This window comes from Anomalospiza imberbis, chromosome 9 (genome assembly GCF_031753505.1).
Source record: "Anomalospiza imberbis isolate Cuckoo-Finch-1a 21T00152 chromosome 9, ASM3175350v1, whole genome shotgun sequence".
Taxonomy (NCBI): domain Eukaryota; kingdom Metazoa; phylum Chordata; class Aves; order Passeriformes; family Viduidae; genus Anomalospiza; species Anomalospiza imberbis.
Genome location: NC_089689.1, coordinates 6,799,677 through 6,819,966, shown reverse-complemented (window position 1 = coordinate 6,819,966; position 20,290 = coordinate 6,799,677). Strand labels below are relative to the sequence as shown.

Sequence of the window (20,290 nt, the reverse complement as noted above, 5' to 3'; positions counted from 1 at the left end):
TCTAAACTGCTGTTCTATCAGACTTCTGAAACCTTCCTTTAAAACACTGAAGATGTGATGCCCTTTACATTCTCTCTACTGGTAAGAGCCAGGTGCCACTGCAGGAAGTTTGCCTGTCCGAAACCTGCTCAGCCTAACATGCTAAACCCAAACTTGAGCTCTTAGGGTCACACACCAAACTCGAGGGCAGGGCTGCTGTGTCACTCAGTCCCTGTGTGCCAGCAAGGCCAGCTTGGCTGGGAGCAGCCAGCAGCACTTACCCCTCTGTCTGTTGAACTGCCGGCCACGCACGCCCGTCCTCAGCGTCGGGGGCTGCAGCCGGACACGGCGCAGGGACTTGGGCTGAGTGCTGCTCGTGTCTGTGGGGAGAGGCAGTGCAGAAAGGGTGGCTGTGCCTGCCAGCTTCTCCTCTATACATGTTTTGATATGGGTTATGCTTTCTTTACTTTAGAATGATGAAGGTCCCTCCTTATTTCATTGACCTCTCCTCCAATATAAATAAAAGCTTCAAAACAAGTAAGTTGCACTTCTCTTGCTCTCTATACAAGGGGTTAATTAATAACTGAATAGAGATTAACTTATTGTTGTTTCACAATTTAATTAAAAATATTTTAAAGCTGACATCAAATATGCTAGTGGATAAATCACTAATACTAAAAGTATCAGTAATGTTTGCTCCTTGAAGTGTTATTTTGTCTTGGCCTACTCCAGTTACTGTGGTCCAAGGAAAAATGGTTTACCAAAGTACCAAAGAATCTATAAGCATCAAAATATAATCTTGCTCTAAGAGAACCTGGGGAGACCTTAGAGTCCCTTCCAGTGACTAAAGGGGCTCAGAAGAGCTGGAGAGGGACATGGGACAAGGCCTTTAAGGACAGGACAAGAGGGAATGGCTTCCCACTGCCAGAGGGCAGGGTCAGATGGGATATTGGGAAAGAATTGTTCTATGTGACAGTGGTAAGGCCCTGGCTCAGGGTGCCCAGAGAAGCTGTGGCTGCCCCTGGAAGTGTCCAAGGCCAGGTTGGAACCTGGGCTAGTGGAAGGTGTCCCTGCCCATGGCAGGGTTGGCACTGGATGGGCTTTAAGATCCCTTCCACCCCAAAACATTTTATGAGTCTGTGATTCCAAGAGTTTCATCTTTTTTTGTGTATCCTGGCTACCAGCCACAATCCTGGACAAAGGAATTCCCACTCTTAATGGAAAGGTATGAACTATTATTGTGATTATCCTGTACCTGCAGATGAGCTTGAAGGAGGATCCTGACTAGTTGAAGGAAGATCTGACTCATCAGATGCTTGAACAGATTCTTCTTCTTGCTGGCTATCGATTTCTAGACCTGCTTCTGAAGTAATGCTAGAAGGGAAAGTGGAGGAGGAGAACCATGTAAGTATATTTGCATAGCTTCAAAAAGGTCCAGAAAAAAAAAACAAAAAAACAACCCTGTCTTGGACACAGAGATTCAATGAAAATCAGAAGTAAAATATAGCATAAAATTATAAACTGTCCCCTTTTAGATCTTTACTTCATCATAATACAAAATATAGCAATTATTATAAATATTAAAAGTTGCACTTGTAAAGCAAAAGACAAAATTATTTGTCTACAAAATTCACTAACAACTGCTTATTCCAGCCCTGTGCTTCATCTTTTGTACATGCAGTGTCTTAACTAGGTGACTTAATCATATATGTGTGTGGAGGCTCTCAGTTCAGTTGAAGAGAGAACAGAGAGAATCCTCTCAGGCTTTGGCCTGGAAAAGTTAGGAGAAAGAATTCTAACAATTACTATGTCTTTCTGTTCATGTTGTTTGTAGATATGTTCTACCACAGTGTACTTATTCATTGTGCACCAATAGTGTGAAAGGTTTTTACTTTGAGACCAATCATGCTTCACCTTAGCAAGTCACTTAAAAGAGACTCGCTACTTCTTAATAAACATTCTTTAAGCCTTCTGAACACCATGGAGTCTTTTCATTCATCCCTGACTCAACAGTGACATATGTGTGCTTTGCATGAGTGATTTTCTGTATTACACAGGAATGCCTTAGTCTTTATTCTACAAACTGATCCTTCAACCTGTACCTTTGACATCAATATTTGACTATTGCAGAGTCCTCTGCATTCTTAAAAAATACATTTTTTTTGATACTTTTATATTAACTTTGTTAAACCCCCAGGAGAAGATCAGTGAAGCAGTGGTGCTTTACCCTTCAGACTCTGCCTCTGCAAAGACCTCGTCGGCATCGTCGCCGGCGCCGGGCTCGGTGGTGGTGGACAGGCCGCCGGTGGAGGTGGTGACCATGGGCACGGACTGGGACGCGTGCTCCGAGGCGTCGGCTGAGGCGCTCTCCGTGAACACCGTCACTGGGGAGCACAGACAGCTCAGGCCCTGCCCACGGAGCCCTGTGACAGCACAGGCAGCTCGGGGACAGGCTGCCCAGCGCTCCTGAGGAGCGGCAGCGCTGAACCGACCACGGGGAATCAGTCCCTGCTGCGCTCTGCAAACTGTGCCACTTACCCGGTGCTGCCACTTGTAACGGTGTTGTGGGGACACTACGACCCCCTGATTCCTCCTCGTGGGCAAGGAATAGTGGGGTTTCATACATCCCTAAACCTGCAACACAAAGTTCCAGGGACAATCCATCCAAACTAGTGGCTAAAAAAAGGATTAACCAATGTCTTCCCTCTGGCCACTTGATAAAATCCAGTCATTTGTATTTAAGCAGATTTTTGTTATTTTGTTTTGACTTACTGCCAGAGCTGATCATAATTTATTGGAAGGTAAAACTTTGATGAAGATATTACTGCTTGTTTTTTTAACTTTCATTCTTGCCTTATGCCACTATTTTGCTGTGAGCTTTCTTCAGAGAACAGCCTGTGTTCCATGCCAACAGGGATGCCAGGAAAGGGACAGATTCAGGCCAACAACAAACACAACAGCCTGGCCATCTCTAAGCAGATAAGGATATAGCCCAAAGATTTCTTTGCATTTGATCTTTCCCCCTATTGTTTCACTAAAGGGAAGCTACAACCAATAGTAAAACTGAAGTTAAAAACCATTTTTTCAATATTTCTTTCAATTTCAAAATCCTAACACAGCTATAAACGTAGCAGCTTGAAGATACACCTTCTCACTTTCTGTTATTCTCTCTCTGTTGACAATTACTTAAGAGTTGCAGGTTTCCACACTTCAACAATTTCCTGAAGCATTGTGTGAAGAATTGTGTTTTGTTACTGAATTCTCTCTTTTTCACTCAAAGACCCACGGACAAGAGAGCCCAGAACTGCTTTACCTCCTTGTGATGCCAGCTGCCCAAGATCAGAGTGACTGGAGCTGGTTTGTGGCATATCTTCAGGGGGCCCAAATCTGAACCGAGGAACTCCAGCTACCTGTGGGGAACTGGCAAAATACAAACTTAAGGAATTCTGCAACTTCCCCAAAGATCGGGGCGGGGGGGGAGAACTTTCTGACCAAGAGAACAAATCAAGCATGAGACAAAATGAGCTAATACTGACCATAAAAATCATCTGGGCTACTGCTAAATAAACAACAATTAGCTTCTCAAATTATTAGGAAGGCATTCAAAATCACTACAACAGTCCTGAAGAGAATATTCTTTACTTATCCATTCTGTGAACTCTCACAATTTTAAGATTGCTGGACATGTCCAGAACATCCCAAAAGCAAAAATGGAGGTAACTTTTCCTATGTTCATTGGCAATATTAATGGGGAGGGAGAAAGAACAAGGAAAGAAATTGGATATAACTTTTTGTTTGTTTAAGCTCTTCTTAAATTACCAGGTTACAATACATGGGAGACTATTCAATTCCTAATCTGCTGATCAGCTATATGACACATAATTCAAACAATAATTATTTATCTGCACATGCAGTTATCTATCCTACTACCTAGCATGTTACTTCAATCACAAGTCCATTTAATTTAAATTTATTTTCATTTCACAGAAAAATAGAAAGAAATAAAATAAAAAATAGACAAAAGCCTTTTTTTTTCTTTTTCTTTTCACATCTACTTACTGAATGGCTTCTGCAAATCCATCTGTACGATGTGGAACTACAAGAGTTGGTGTGCTTGGAACTGTTCTGTCCTCATCATCAAAGAAGTGCTGCTGCTGGAAAAAAAGAGACTGATATGAGAGCCTACAATGTATTTCCAGTTTTTACCAGCTGAGTTAAAGGTTGATTTTTCCACATAGTCCAACAAAACAAAGGCAGACTTAGCTCTAACAAAATTATTGTTTAATTTCAGATGTCTAAAGCTGATGCCTTTGATCTCACAAAAGGTACTTTAGTCAGTCAGTCTCTCTTCTCTCGCTGAACCTGCATGTGTTCTGCCAAATACAGCTGAATAAAGGGTTCAAAATTAGCTAATGGAGACAGCATAAATTAGCCATGTTCCTTTAGGATGAGGCTGAACTTAGTATTATTTTTTCCAGCAACTTTGCCACAACACTTTTTCCAGCAACAGCCACTTTGACTGACTCTAAAAACAAACAAATAAAATCACCTTAGACAAAACCAATTGAGCCTCTTTTGAAGCCTTTTTGTTTCCTGGGAGTTTTCTAGTCTTTGCCTTCTATTAATACAGGAATTATAAAAAGTAGGATATTTTCTGCAAGACTACAGAGACCATTCCCCTCCTGAAGTCAGCAGCCAGGCTTCTTTAAAAACCAAAGTAACCCCAAGAGTTAGAAATGTTCCATCAAAGCAGGTTTTTAGTAGTAGATTCTGATACACTCACCATTCCACCTATCCCAGGGGTCAGCTGAAGTCCTCGCCCCACCGACTGTCTTCGAGTCATCTGGATTCTCTTTATGGGAAAGAAATAGGGGAAGCTGTGTGAATGTGGTCCTGGAATTCTAACAACGTACAAGTGTTCAGTCAGAGCCAAGGATAGCAGCTAAATTAGTAAGTATAGCCATCATCATGGAAACACAGAATATCCTGAGCTGGAAGGGACCCACAGGGATCATCAAGTCCAACCCCTGCATGAAGGACAGGCCCAAAAAAACCCAGGAAGAGCCTGAGAGCATTGTCCAAACACTCTTGGAGCTTTGCCAGCCTTGGGGCTGTGCCCATTCCCTGGGGAGCCTGTTCAGTGCTCCAACACGCTCTGGGGGACAATGTGTATATTCTGGGCAAGTGACAGTAATCTTTTACTCAAGTCTCTACTGAATACAGAAAGCTTGCACACAAAAATATTGTGATCCCAAGCCTCAGCACAAGTTAATGGTAAAGGATCATTTCAGTCAGGATATTTCTGAAGAATTCCTGTTGTGATGTTTTAATTTACAAAATCTACAGGTCTTCAAAAAGCATAATCATGGGTCAGGCACTGACTGTGAAAGGTTTAATGTGGAAAATAAATGGCAGCATTTCTTTGCCCCATCTACACTGGGGCAATTCATAAAAAGTCTTCCAATCTGAGCTACAACCTGGCTAAGAAAAGCTTTTTGAGTGGAAATATCATCAGCCACTGACTGACATAGCACTGGTATAATATAGTAAGAATTCCAAGATAAAAACAGTAAGGCACTGGGGATGGATTTGTATGTCCCCTGTCCAGCCATCATCTGCAGGATGACACTCACTAAACCGCTTTGCTCAGCTGCCATTTCTATCATGCTGAACAGCTGGCAACATTTTTCCCAGTGGATTTTATTTATAAGAAATCAAACAGCAATTTATTTCCAAGTCTTCTGAGGTGCTGGAGCTGCTCTGTACCTGCACTGGGGGACCCAGCTCCTGGGGAGGGGCGTGGATGGTGAGCCGTGGGGGCAGAGGGTGCGGTGGCCTCCGCGGGGACTGCGGGGGCCGCGGGCCCTGGCGCTCGGACGCCGACGACGGCTGCTGCTCCCTCAGGCTCTCGTGGGCAAATGTGGACTCTGCAGCACTCGTGCTCCCTTCTCCTACAACACAAATACACAGCGGGGAAAACCCTAGGAACCAAGTTGAAAACATGAAGGCAAATCTCCCAATTCTGCCACAAATTAACTCATTTTTCCCTTGCAAGCTTCGGGACAGCCCAGTACTGTTATGTAAAATCTCTTGAAGATGACTTGTGCCAGCTACAACTCCAGCACTGAAACAAAGTATTAATTATTCAGGTGCTGATTTAGAGACAGATTAATCCAGTGAGCTATTAAGTTTCCACAGCAACCAGAGCCTACAGGATTTTCAAAGAAATTTAGAATAAATCCAGAAAGATAATTTCAAAAGAATCCACCCTGCACACTGAAATGGCCTTTAGTATTTCACTGATATTTTTATTTTACTAAGTGCAGATTTTCACACATTGAAAATAGCTTCTACATTTCCCTGCCCCTACATACACAGACTGTGAAGGAACATGGAATAACTATACCACTGTTTTGGGAATCTGCTGCCCTCTGATTGCTTTCAGCTCCTCCCATGCTCTCTTCAGTCTCTGTTCCAGGATCTGTACCATCAGCACCCTAAAATCCCACATAAACAGAGTATGACTAAACAAATTATAGATTGTAAGGATAATATAAAAGCAGTACAAAAGTATTCAGAAAGTAAAAAAAGTCAAATATATGACAATCTTAAAAGATTTCTGTAAGTATCTATAGCATTAGGTAAATATATTCAACTGTATGAGACTTCAGAAGTTTTGAGAACCTGTGCATATACAATCCTGAACAATGTAGCCACCATCATTTAATAACAATAGACAGTGAAATATCCAGCTCTTCAAAAGCCTCACCAGTTTTGCAACTACAGTATTTGCTGCTAGCTCCTGTACTTTGTATTTTCATTAAGCCCTCTTAAACATTCCTAGTTGATTTTTCTTGTGAAAACACCAGTTGTAAGAAATTACCATGACCCAGTATCACCCTTGAACTTTTGGGGATGAATTCATACCAAGATGCTCTCTTGCAAGCATTCATATCTGTGCATTACAGCACTGATTTGTTGCAAGAAATTTACCAGGCTACAAAAGAAAGGTACAAATCTCACCTCAGCATCATCTGCTTCATATCCATCATTGCCATCAGCACTACCAGTTCCTTCATTGCTGTCATCACCTTCATCTCCCATCCCTGTATCTTCATCGTCATCCTCGTCCTCCTCTTCCTCATCATCATAATCCTGTGATGAGACAATAAAAGAGCCTTAGGGAAATGCAGAAAGGGGAATGGAATAGGCTGGATGTGGTGCACAGATCAACAACCATCCCCAAGACACTTCCTCCCTCCCTCTTCAACAGGACACGGGTAGGAAAGAAGATGGAAAAGCTTGAGGGATCAGATACAGGAAGGTAGAAGAAAAATTCAAGGTGAATTAGCAGGTAGCTTTAAAACACTGCAAGTTCAGGCAACATAAACACACACCACTTAGTCAAAAATATTTTGATTAAATTAATCCTGCCTGACGAGTTTTACATCTGATAAAAGACAAAACCATAAAGGAATTCCAAGATATACATACTTCCTGCTCCCCTTCATTTTCTTCATCATCGTCATCTTCATCATCACTGTCAATTACAATCACATCATCTCTCTTGGACTGGCCATCCTGAGATGAAGAAGTGTTTTGTTGGTCTGACTGAAGGGATCCCAGATCTATTGGGATAGACTGGGAAGTCTCCTCGCTGTCCTCCATGGCTGCGTACTCCCCCTGTGTCACACCCTGCCAAAGACCAAAGGCAATCACCAGAACAAACAAAATTCAATGCACCATAATCAACAGCAAGAGAACCAGACTCTGATGTTTAGAGGACAGTTATTGCTGTTCCTTAAAAACTGACCAGAGGAGAGGACTAAAGAGAATGTGACCAGTGACTGTCAGTGACTGAACAGTTCAAGTCTAAACTTCAAAACATTTTAAGTGATTTCCATGGGAAACCTGCAGAATTCCCTTTGAGATGTCACTTCTAAATATACTGAGAGTTTGGGGGGCAGATGTCTATTTCTACTGAAGATTTTTGCTCTGCAAATATGCTTACTTCTCCAATGGAGTCTTGTGAGTCTTGATTGTATGTTTGTGCCTCCACCTCTCCATCAGTGCTCTCTTCTGCTGTCACTTCCTCCTGGAAGAACAAACATTTTACTCATTTAAAACATATCATTAGCATTAAACATGCTTCATATGGGATTTTTTTTTTTTACTTCTTCAATAAAAATTATCTTTTCCCTCAAAGATTATGGGCAACATTTTCTCCTGCTTACTTAGCAATGCTTTTATCAAAAATCTCACTTCACTGCCCTGGAGAAATACAACTTCCCCAGCCCACTAGACCTCAGCATACCTCAATCTTCTCAGGACCAAAACCAAATCATCAAAGTTTCCCATTCTACCCCTAGCCTTCCAGATCCTTAACTGGTAATGTTCTCAACAATCCTGCCCTTTTTCCCTTATGAACATCCCTCTGGCACAGAGTTAATAAAATATCTTTGACTTCCTTAACACTGTGAAGTTGTCTCATCAATTTCATCCCTTTTTCACAGGACATGCCAAATCCCTCACACCAACATTCATATGCATCTTCACATGCATAACAAAGACGAGCAACTCATCTTTGTTTCCCATCTCCTTAAATACCCCATATTTTTGTCCAGAATTACTGTAGATAAATACCTTCAGAATCACACTGAGAGAAGTCTGAACTACCTCCTCCTCAATCCTAGGATACAGCCCTCTCTCTTCCATCCTACAGGTTAAGATTTACATCATTCATTCTAACTGGTTTAACCTTTGCCTTTTTAGATACCCAAATATAATTGTTTCCTCCCCAACAGATTAGAAAGTCAATTCAGAATTCACTGATTTGCTCTGAAGTAACACATTTTTTCTTCCCATTCAAATCCTACAAAGATGAAGTAGTAGCAGTTTATGTTTGTGCAAACCTCAGGCCCAACTCTCTGCATGATTCTCAGTTTCTTTGAAGTAGGTGCATCCACTGTTTCCTCAGAGATCTGGTCTGAATTCTCCACAGTGTTGTCCTCCTCTTCCTCTCGGGAGCGTTTAGACAGAGAGGAACTGGGGGTAGCTGAAACTTCAAAGACCTCTCAGTTATTTCCAAAACAACACATGTACAAACCAGAAATCAAAAGCTTTGGTATTTTCCTTTGAAGATCACCTCCATTTCTGCACAGAATGGCAAAGATCAATCAGAATTGCACTGAGCTGTTTCCTAGGCCAGGAAAATATCAGCCCCTTTAGTTACAAGTCTTAAGCTCTCAGGCCTTTATTCACAACTTAACTGACCCTAAGTATAAGCCTCAGGGTACAACCCAAATATTTCTTCTAACATTTTTGCTTTGGACAAGTACACCCAAAATTTTTTAAGAGAGTATCAGCTGGAAAAAAAGAGAATCTCAACAGTCTGCAGAAATGTTTTTTTGGGGTACAAATGTTCTATTTACACTGTGTAGGACAAACAGATGTGCAAGAGTGTATTACAGTGAGTAGCTTTAGAGTACTTCCTATATTTTAAATTCAAGCTTAAGTAGCTCACTCATGGCTCCTAAAATTAACCTTGCTCACAGTGCCATAGAAACAGAGCCATCAAGGTTTAATGTATTAAACTCCAAAGCTGTTCTGAAAGAGACAAACACAAAGTTTTCTATTCTTTCTACTTTAAGGAATGCAGTGCCAACAACATTTCAGAGGCACCATTTCTGACAGCTCAAGAAGGAAGCCTAACTTCAGAAGTTCTTAAAATGTACAATAAACTAAGGGAGAGGAAAAAGGCCTAAACTGATGTGAGGCCTGGCTGGCCAAGGGTCCAACTGGAACTATTGAGCAAGGCAGTCCTACAAAAAATGACACCAACCTGTGCCAAACACGGCTGTGGAGGTGGAGGGCCTCTCTATCTGGGAGCTCTGCACCACCTCCACGATGGCAGGGGCTGGCTCCTGAGCTGCAGGCTCGATCTGAGCGTGGCTTTGCTGGGTGGGCTGCACGAAGGCAGTGGCCTGTGTCTGCTGCTGCACAGTCAGGATGGGCTGGGGCAGGGATGTCTGCACGTTGGGGCTGGTGGAGCGCACGGAGCCGCTGGCACTCCCGAACACTGGGACGTGCTCCACGGGTCCTTCCGACTGCATGGCTGGAAGGCAAACAGCAACACAGTCAGGGTCTTCATTCATCCAGCACAGTTCACCTTCTCCCTCTCAGGATGCCCTGAACAAGCACATTCAGTGTTCTGCAGATGAATTCATGTTACGCACATCTCCAGCTGAGGAACCATGAACTTTGCTGCAAGTAGAATGGTCATGGAAGTGCAACACTCCAAGAGATGCAGGGACAACGACACTGTCCTAGGCCCTTCCAAACTGACTGCCACCAACATTTTACTGCAAAGGCAGCACTTCTGAGTACTGAGGACCCTTATACTACACTAAAAAGCTCACCTTCCTGAGTCTCCACTTGTGTTGTTGGCATAACTGTGGCTGTGGGGGTAGTGGTGGGATTGGTGACTGTGGCAGGAGTCACCATTGGACGGATGCTGGCTCTTGGAGTAGACTTATTCCCAGCTATTGCAGCAGCAGTCACTTTACTGGGAGTTGACACAACAGGAGTTGGTTTAATATTTGCTGTTGGGGGATCTGAAGTGCTGGCACTGAAAAACAGGAGATTGATTTTATCATGGTACAGAAAGCAGATTTTAAAAATAACAAGCAAGTATATTCTCATAGCCAGAAACACTATTTTTTAAAAGCTTTTAAATTTAAAAGCCTGACAACAGCATAAGGAATTGTCTTCCAAACTTTTTATAGTTTAAAAAGAGAGACACACTATGCCATCAATAGCATTTTATCCAGCTTGGAGAACAGATGGGTTTCTTCCAAGGTAATCAAGTGGGAATCTAGTAACAGATCAAAATGTTTGTTACTGCTGGCTGTGCTGGGACTTTATTACAGTGAGTAACACATCTTACATCAAAACTGATTCACTCAATACACAGTGACGTCGCCTCTTGGCTGAGACAACGGGCAGCCAAATTTTAGAAGACATTTTTGAAAGTCTTGCTGTCTAAAGGATGCATTCATAATAGCTCAGAGAGCTATTCATAATAGCTGTTATCTCAGCTCAGTAGTACAGCAATATTTCCCATTTCAGAGCTTAGGCAAATGACTATTTTATCTGTCATTAGAGTTATCTGTTCTGTTCATTTCTCATTCTTGCACAAGGAAGATCCTTCCCAAAACCAAAAAGGTTAAAGTTAGCAATCAAAGTTATTAAACTTCAAAAACCTTGAAGTTTGAAAACAGTTTTTAAAAATCTTCCATGTTTCCCAGATACCATGTTCTTGGTGGTTAATATGCCAGATTGCAGCTTAAAACCTCTATTAATTAGATGTAGCTGAGAAAACAGAAGGAACACATTATTTCAGTCAGCATCTTCACAGTTGTTTAAGAAAAATTATGAAAAGCCAGTGGTTTGCTAAAAAGAAGAGCAACTACATAATGATAAACCCAAGAAGTATCAACCACAGAAACTCTGCAAACCCCTTGAACTCACATTCCTCTTTCACCTGAAGCTGGAGTAGACTTGAGTGAGATTTGCCTCTGCTGTTCTGGGACCTATTAGGTATAAACCAAATATCATGTCAGGTACACGGGAAATAGAGCAGGCAACAGGGAAAACACTTCAGCACTTTGCTAACAAGTCTGTGAAAGAAATGCTTGTTGGGTATTTACCTGGGCAGATTCTGTAATTATGGCAAATTCTCCAAACCAAATCATACCAGCCATACCAAGGCTCGAAAACAATTTGGTAACTGCTCAGGTATTTTCTTATGCTTTGAGACAAGAACCAATTATACTGAATGCATGAGTAAAATACAAAAATAGAGGGCATAGCATGAACAGCTCCTTGGCTGATTCACAGTGAATGGCAGAACTGGCTGCTTGCTGGCACTAGGAATTCTGATTAGGGCAGGAAATTTAAATTAAGTTCTGAAACCTTACTGAAGCCAACCTGTGTATTTCCAAGAGCAGGGAATGGTGGCAACTGAGTCCAGGCTGGGCAGTGGTGGCCTGGCTGCTGTCCCAGGGCTGCCTGGCAGGATTGTGTACATGTTGTACCTTGTTTGTGGACTCTGGGGGCTCATCCCGCTGCTCGTGGTGCCGCTCCTGCTGCTCCCGGAGCTCCCTCTCCAGACGGCAGATCCGCCCCTCGTACTGCGACTTCAGGGCGCTCATCCGCACCTCCAGCTCCGTCTTCTGCTCCTCCAGGGAGCTGCTCTTCTGCTTCCACTCCTCATTTTCCTTTGTGAGCTGCTCTTTTGTACCTGGTGGAACAGGAAAGGGTCTAGCCTTGGTGAATCTGCACACTGAACACCTGGGTGTTTTACCAGGTCACTGAAGTATCCTGAAATCCTAAAAATGTTAAGCTATAAAAGGAGATCTGTGAGGCAATATAGCCATTTTTCTTTTTAATTGCAATTAAATAAGGAGAAATTGAAGAAAGAAAAATATGTAATAAATATAGATAAATAAAAACTTAAAGAAGTAGTCCCAAAAGAACAGGATGTTTTCAGCAAGCTCTTACACCATCGTTCCTCTCAGTGACATTTAAAAACAGAAGAGACAATGTGTTTTGCAACTCTACATTTAGGGAAGGGGAGAATTACCAGAGTTGTTAGTAGGGCCAATCTGCTCTAATCAACAGAAGGATCAAAAATGCTATCATGTTGGCTGGCCAAAAGAAAGCAAAACTTTTTCTATGTCAAGTGTGCAGCTACTTATGTACTTATATCATCCCCTGGAGGATTAAACTTTAAACTCTAGAGCAATCCCTGTAGCATTTAGCCTAGAAAACACTTTTCAGTAAAATATGAAGCAGGCTATATTTTTCAAGCATCCTGTCTAAAGGTTTTTCCATAGAAATAATCAAAAATCTAAAGACAGAAAAAAAGAATTACAATACCAGCTAACTGTGCAATTTTCTGCTTGGCTGCAAGCAAAGTCTTCCTCGTTTTCTCCTCCTTCTCCGTAATCTGTTGCCTGAGCTGTTCTTCCTGTGTAGTCTTCTCTTGTAGATCTTGATGGAAACGGGCCAGTTCTGCCTGCAGCTGCATTATCTGCTCCTGGAAATTTCTAACTTCAGTTTCCTTTTCTGTTATTGTCTAGGGAGGGACAAAGATTGCACTTGTTGGCCACAACCAACTACTTCAGCAAATATAGGGCCCAAGTTCCAAGGTGCTGGTGTTAGCTGGCCATTGGATTAAGATTGAAAGGCTTCTTATCAACAACAGGAGCTCAGTCTCTCTGAATGCAAGAGCTGGAGAACAGCATTCTCTTTCCCACTTGTTCCAGGAAATAATGTGACACGCACTAGACACAGGATTTACACCAGGCTTAAAATCCCTCTTTCCCAAGAAAGTAGAGGCACAATTGGTCACTTCCCATATTTCTGTGACACACCTTAAAACAACCTCCCATTCTTCACTGTTACACACTTAAGACTGCAGTGGAGAACAGGTACTATGAAATTACTCACTGTTCTTACCTTTTGTAAACTTTCAACCTGAGTCTCCAAATTCTTTGTCTTCACTTCAGCTTGATTCAGAGTGTCTTTTAGCTCTTGTACTTCCTGGGCAGAAACACGGTCTTCTTGTGGTTCTGCCAAAGGCAGAGATGACGATTCAGCAACCATCTGAAAGGCGTCAAGGGGTACAAGGCTGAAGAGGACTATCTGATCACAATGTCATTACCTTCACAAGATGCTTTTGTGTGCCATGTGATTGATTTAAAAGTTCTGGGCAAACCCCAGGAACTCTAAGGAATTCTCCATTTCATTTCTACCTACCTTATCATGCTGTGCTTTCAGCTCCTCATACTGAGTCTTGTACCTGCGACCGATTTTCTTGACCTGCGTTATAGTTTTCACTTTTTCCTGTATGTCAGCCACTTTAGCATCCAGTTCTTTCTGCAAAGTGTCCTTTTCTGTTCTTATTTTAGTTACTTCATCCTTCAGGCTCTGAACAAGATTCTGGCTTGTAGTCAAGGATGCATTAGTTCTAAATGACAAGAGATCAGAGGGAGATGCAAATGAGATGCTTGAAAACATATATACATTTCAATATCCCTTATTTATGTAACATCACAGGTATTATCTGCAGTGGATTATATTTTCTAGGATTTTGCAATACAGAATAGAAATTATTCTACAATACATTACATTGGAATCATTTCAGCTAATAGACAGCTTTCAAAACAACTCTCACTTCAACTTACCAGCTTGTTATCAAGCCACAGAAAGAACACCAAAAGTTTCACTGTCACATGGAGACACTTAAGAAATTACACTTCCAGATACAGCTATAATTAGAATATTTTGCTTTGCACCGAACTTTCTGCTAATTGACCAATACCACACCTGGCAACTTCTGCTTTAAGCCTGCCTGTTTCTTCACTCATCTGTTGGACACGCTTGGCATTTGCCTCCTTCTCAGAGAGCAGCTTTCGATATTCTTCGAGATCGGTGTCCTTCTGCTGGCTCAGTAAGTGCTGGAAGGGGAAGAAAACAGGAGCATTTTTGTAAAATAATTACACAGTTATAGCCAGAAAATCTCTGAACTAGAGCCACCGCTTTTGCATTTTGATATGGAATAGCCAATTTGGAAGCTGTGTGAATAACGCTTCATAATTCAAACATATTTCTTAGCTTTTTATTCTTTGTAGGAAAAAGTAGCAATTTTTTTAGTTGTTTGACTGGTGGGCTTTTTTTTCCACATTATGTTCTTTGAAAGGAGGCATTTCCCCACCTGAGTCCGGGCTTTCCAGCGTTTAACATCCTCTTCCAAGAGCTTTTTCTCTGCCTGCAGCATCCCACTCTTCTCACTGAGCTCAGCATTCGACTCTTGCAGGGGCAGGATGTCTGCCTCGAGCTTGCGTACCTGAGAAAGCACAGTAAGGGGTTACACTCTGTATCTCAGGAGACTGAAGGAATCCCTAAGGAAAAAGTCATGATAGAGCTTCTTCCCTAATTCTCTGCCTTCCAGTGGCCAGCTGAAGGAAGAGAAAAGGACAAGGACAAAAGCAGAGGATGATATTACAGAGAAAAAACATAGTGGTGCGACTTCCCAACCTTAGATGCTCACTCTGTACTTTGGTACAGGAGAGATTACTAATGTTAAAATCCAATGCACTGGTTACCATTAAAATAAGCAGTAGCTCCCTTTTAAACTCTTAATAAAGCTGTGGTCTGTTTTATATGTATTCTTTTGCCATTTTTATGTAATTGCTGATAATATCCTTGTTCCTGGCACACCTCTAGCCAACACTGGCAAACATTGACTTTCAGGCTCATCTAAATGGAACTGAACTTCCAAGCTTTCCAACACTGTAGATGGACCAAAGTCTTTTAAAATTGGAAATGGAAAGCTTCCTCATTGGTGTACGACCTCAAGGAATAACTAGAATGTAAATCACATATTTACTGTAATTAGCAATTACAGTAACATCCCGACATTTAACCCATACACTAAATATCTGAAAGGTTTATGTGAAGCTCAGTACTAACCTTTGCTTGTATCTGCTGTAGCTCTTGCTCCAGCCTCTCCTTCTCTTCCCTTAACATCTTGTTGGTTTCTATGAGTATGTTCATGGTCTCAGTTTTCTTCATTAATTCTTCATGCTGTGCAATGGTTTTTGCTGTTACCTGTGGAAAGAGTCAACTCAATTTGTTTTGCTTGAACATGCACATATACTCCACTGGGATCTGGTATAGCACCACCTTGGAAAGCTATCATGGCATTCATTATTTCACACATACATTCACGACACTGGGAAGCAGGAGATGGAAGAAAAGAAAGTTAAGATACATTATCTTTATTTTACCCTAATTATGAGATTTTGGAATTGTCACACTCTCTCACAAGACTCAGAACAAGATACTCCATTTGGTTATAAGCAATCCCAGTTAAAAAAACCTCCAAATTCTTTCAAAAATTCATTTTTGGGCACAGGCAGCCGCACAATAGCCCTGTACTCATTGAAATCATAAGCATTAACCCCCAGCCATACCTGCACCTTCTCCCTCTCAGCATTGAGGCTGTCCTGCAGCTCCTGGAGCTCCCTCTCCAGGTGCTCCACTCTCTGGCGGTACCGCAGGCTCTCCACCTGTGCCACCTCGAACCTCGTCTCCGCAATCTCCTTCTCCCGACGGATAAACCTGCAGGGAGGAGTTCAACACCACATCACACCAGGAAAATGTTCTCAACTAGTACACCCACCTCCCACCAGCAAAAAAGCACTTGAACTTTCAACATTATCCTTCAAGTATAAAGTAATACAGAACTATTTAAGTTCAAATCTGATTTATAACCCCCAGAAGAAGGAACCCAGAGCAAAGGTTACCTAAGAATTTCCAAGATTTGTTCCTGGGATTTGCCTTCCTCACTGAGAGAAACATTTGCTGCTGTTGGGATGGCTTCTTTCATGGAAGTCACCATCTTATTGCTCATGCTCTCCAGCTGCTCATGTAATAATCTATTTTGTTTTTCCAGATCCTCACAGCGGGATGCAAGTTTTGAAGCTTCATCCTACAACAAAATCATTCACTGAGTGCAATTTCTGTAACTGAATTTCTCTTAACTGAAAAAACCCACTGAAACAACAAAGCCCATCACACCTTGATCATTCTCTCTCTCTCTTCCCAGGAGGCTTTGGATTCCAAGAGCTCAGACTCTGCTTTCTGAGCAGCCTCCTCCAGCTGCTGCCTCACTGCTGCGTTCTTGGCGACTTGCTCTTTGATGGCCTGTAGTGCCTCCACATCAGCAGCATGAAGCATCAACTCCCGCTCATATTTGTTCTGAGCTTCAGAAGCCATCATTGCCTGCACAGAACCAGAATATATGAACTCTGCTACCCTTATTTTGTGTGTTTGATGGGTACAAAGAGACAAAAATCAAGTGACCGTACAAAGCAAGAAGAAAACCAGTGTCCAAAATCTCTGCGATTCTCAAGCACAGGAAACATGGAAATGCCCATCTATTGAGAAATGCCCAACATTTGGGGTTGGATTAAATAGCCAAAAGTTTTTCAACATCCTTGACACCAATTAGTGCTGCTGGAATTCTCATCTGCAGAAAATTAAATTCCCTTTAAAAAAACCGTTGGTAACAAGACAATCTTATCAGCTGCTGCTAAACATCACACTGCTTCACAGTCCTAAAAGACAACAATTATCTTTTGGGTTAAAAAAATACCTTCCCCATTGTCTTGTTGGGAGCATTTTCAGCCCCCTCCTCAGGGCATGGAGGCAGCAATTCATTAAAGCCAGTTAATTACATTCCCAAACAAATCTTTTCACATAATGAAACAGACCCTAGAAACAGAAATATATTGCATTCAATAAGCAGCTGCTCCCAAAATAGAGAATGTGCTCTCCCAGCACTTTTCCTGCCTCCAGCAGTCCCCAAGTAACAAGTTTAGTTTTGAATTCAACTGAAAGCTAACAGGAATTTTGCTGACCCTGGCTAAAATAGGCACACAACACAAACATACTTGTTCCTGGCAGTCCCTCCTGGCCTGTTGTTCATTATTCAGAGCTGTGCTGGCTCTCTGAAGAGCTTCCTGAACTTCTGACTGCACAGCTGACAGACTCTTCTTCAGTTCTGAAAGCTGCAGTGACAGGGGAACAACAAAAACAAAGTAAGAACAAACCCAGGACTAAGTGGCAAAGTATTTGCAGAGCACTGAACACAGTCATTCATAATGGTGATTATTTTATTACTTACAGATTAAAATTAGTATTAAAAGAGAGTAATACTTTCTATATTTTGACTTATTAGTATACAGAGGTCTTTCCCAGTAAAAATATAACCCTTTACTTTCAGAGTTGGGCCTGCAGTAATTCTAGTTAGAGTCATTTTGTTTCCTTCTGAAATCTCTCACAAAGGCTGTTACTTATGTTTTCCTGCTCAAAGATCAGGTAGAGAGTGACAGCTTTAAACACACAATCACTCCAGTGAAGTGACACTGTCAATGTACTGCTCATGCCTGGAAAACTCTCACAAATTCAGGCACCCTGGGTACACTCTAAAAGACCTGGTTCAGGGCATTGCTGTCGTGTGAAACCCAAGGGAAGCAGAGGATGCTTTGTGAAAGCCCATTCCGGGGGACTCAGGGAGGGTCAGTGCATACCTGCTGTTCCATGTTCTCCACAGCTTTACGCTTCTCCTCCTGCAGTTCTTGTTTTTCTTTTTCTGACTCCATCAACTTCTTTTCCAGCTGTGCCTGATATTCTGAAGACTCCTTCAGACGAGCTTCAACTGTTGTACGGACTTCCTCTGTCACCTTCATTAAAATCCATCATGAAATCCCTTTTTTATCCAGTTAAATACATTATTCTGATACAAAACTGGAATTTTGTTAGCAATTTAAAGCCAGAATAGATATTCTCAGCATCTAATTTAGAACAACAACACTGAAATCACTGAAAATCACAAACAGCAGTGAATTTTTGCTCTAAAAATGAAGTAAATAAAAATAAGTAATTAACCACTTACTTGTTTTTCCTTATTGAGGGATTCCTCCAGGCTAAGAACCATGGCCCTGTACTGCTCCACATTACTGGAACTAGTCTTGAGCCTCTCTCTCAAGTCATTGACTTGCTCCTCAGCTTGTCTCAGACGACTTACAAGATCATCCACATCTTCATTTGTACTAGGCTGACCTGCAATGTTATAACACATTCATTAACTAGGTTTAATTTACTCTTACAATCACAGTTCCCTTGAAAACTGAAGTAATTTTCAGATAATAACATGATAAAAACAATTACTTTCACAAAGCTTCCCTAAATAAAACTGTAAGCCCTCACCAAAATAAAGGCTTATAATAAACATTGTTGACTATTTAAAACTATGTAGCCTAAGACACTTAAGCTCCTTCAAGTAATAAAAGGACTCCTTTAAGAAGTTTTGCGTTATTTTTCCCCTTTGACAAAGATTGCTTGGATGTGCATTTTACATTAACAAATCATGCTGGTTATCATCTGTCTGAATATGTGATTGCATTAACAAAATTATTTATTATTTAGTGTACTGTTGTCCCAATTCTAATTATTTTGGACTGTGAATTTTACCATTCTGCAGATGGCAATGCTTGGCATAAAGAGAAATTAACTGTAAAGGAAGATTTTACCTTTGCCTGGAGGCCTTTGTGAGGACTGGGATGTGAGCTGGGCCTCAGTGTTGTTCAGCTGCTGTTTCAGCATGGCACTTTCCTTCTGAGCGTTCTTCAGGAGCTCCTTTGTGTTGATGTGACGGTTGGTCTCCGTCTCCAGCTGCCTCTTCAGGTCCAGGATATGAACCTGCAAGCACAGGGTTCTTCAGTCTGCAATTATTCCCAAATGGCACAGAGGCCAAGTGAGCTTCTACATGTCAGCTATGGAGAAGAACATGCTGCACTCTGGCAGAAGCACCTGGGGCTTTATTTTCTTCCAAACACGTGCAGCACATTGGCACTCACCTCTTGATTCTTGGTAAGGGAATGTCTCTGTTCCACCTCACTTTCCAGTTTTTTCTTCAGCTGAGATATCTCATGTTCAAGCTTTTCTATCTGATTATTGAGTCTCTGCTTTGTTTCTGTCTCAGATCTCTCGAGTATTCCCTGAAAAAAGAGCACAATGCATTTTGTTTACCACACACCTCAATAATTTTCTTCTGAATTACTGCAGCACTTCATACAAAGTTGTCACAACACTCCTTTCAGCCCAAGAATAATTAAATAATAGGTAGATACAGAAAATGATGAAAAGAAGTGCTTACAATGTTTGACATAGCTTTGAAGGGTTTTATTAATAATGTTAATACAATAAATATTATTAGAAGAAAATCTATTATCCATGCAATCTATTGCCATGAACTAAAAACCTCCAAAATATCAACTAGAGAAAAAGAATTCAGTCACATGATAAAATGTGCATCCTTAAATACATTCTAAGTGTCCATATACATTATAATAAATTACATAAATGTAAAAAAGTAAATATAATGTAACAACAAAATCAACTACCATAGCAGGCACTGTTAAATTTTGCTATCATTAAAATTACCACTACAAATTTTTTCCTTTCACTTTGTTTCATGTACTTTGTTTCCATTTGACTGTGAAAATCCTTCTCATCAACTCAGAATTTTCAGGACTTTGCCCAGGTCAAAAACAGAGTATCATAATGTAGGACAGGAATTCCAAACTTGCTGAAACAAGTTGCTGAAGTATTTTATATTGTGTTGATTTGTAATCACATAAAAATTCACGTGAAGACCAAATCCCACATGTCTTTTATT

General features: G+C 41.3%; 1 protein-coding gene across 4 annotated transcripts in view; it reads right to left on the bottom strand.

Annotated features, from left to right (window-relative positions):
* The window catches only part of TPR (translocated promoter region, nuclear basket protein), a 33,930-nt gene that overhangs the window by 802 nt on the left and 12,838 nt on the right, over positions 1-20,290 (bottom strand). Inside the window, exons 20-50 of one of the 4 annotated variants that reach the window (XM_068199485.1) lie at positions 19,470-19,610; positions 19,143-19,311; positions 18,506-18,672; positions 18,141-18,293; positions 17,502-17,618; positions 16,627-16,830; positions 16,353-16,537; positions 16,020-16,167; positions 15,517-15,654; positions 14,759-14,890; positions 14,371-14,501; positions 13,801-14,011; positions 13,501-13,647; positions 12,919-13,117; positions 12,075-12,280; positions 11,509-11,570; positions 10,398-10,606; positions 9,821-10,093; positions 8,892-9,040; positions 7,991-8,074; positions 7,474-7,674; positions 7,003-7,134; positions 6,386-6,476; positions 5,746-5,930; positions 4,763-4,831; positions 4,039-4,148; positions 3,293-3,399; positions 2,518-2,613; positions 2,207-2,363; positions 1,235-1,353; positions 261-359 (exon numbers count right to left, since the gene is read on the bottom strand). In XM_068199485.1, coding sequence (XP_068055586.1) covers positions 261-359; positions 1,235-1,353; positions 2,207-2,363; positions 2,518-2,613; positions 3,293-3,399; positions 4,039-4,148; positions 4,763-4,831; positions 5,746-5,930; positions 6,386-6,476; positions 7,003-7,134; positions 7,474-7,674; positions 7,991-8,074; positions 8,892-9,040; positions 9,821-10,093; positions 10,398-10,606; positions 11,509-11,570; positions 12,075-12,280; positions 12,919-13,117; positions 13,501-13,647; positions 13,801-14,011; positions 14,371-14,501; positions 14,759-14,890; positions 15,517-15,654; positions 16,020-16,167; positions 16,353-16,537; positions 16,627-16,830; positions 17,502-17,618; positions 18,141-18,293; positions 18,506-18,672; positions 19,143-19,311; positions 19,470-19,610 — 4,591 coding nt within the window. The remainder of the gene's footprint in view (positions 1-260; positions 360-1,234; positions 1,354-2,206; positions 2,364-2,517; positions 2,614-3,292; positions 3,400-4,038; positions 4,149-4,762; positions 4,832-5,745; positions 5,931-6,385; positions 6,477-7,002; positions 7,135-7,473; positions 7,675-7,990; positions 8,075-8,891; positions 9,041-9,820; positions 10,094-10,397; positions 10,607-11,508; positions 11,571-12,074; positions 12,281-12,918; positions 13,118-13,500; positions 13,648-13,800; positions 14,012-14,370; positions 14,502-14,758; positions 14,891-15,516; positions 15,655-16,019; positions 16,168-16,352; positions 16,538-16,626; positions 16,831-17,501; positions 17,619-18,140; positions 18,294-18,505; positions 18,673-19,142; positions 19,312-19,469; positions 19,611-20,290) is intronic. The other 3 variants (XM_068199487.1, XM_068199488.1, XM_068199486.1) reach the window with 3 other exon arrangements.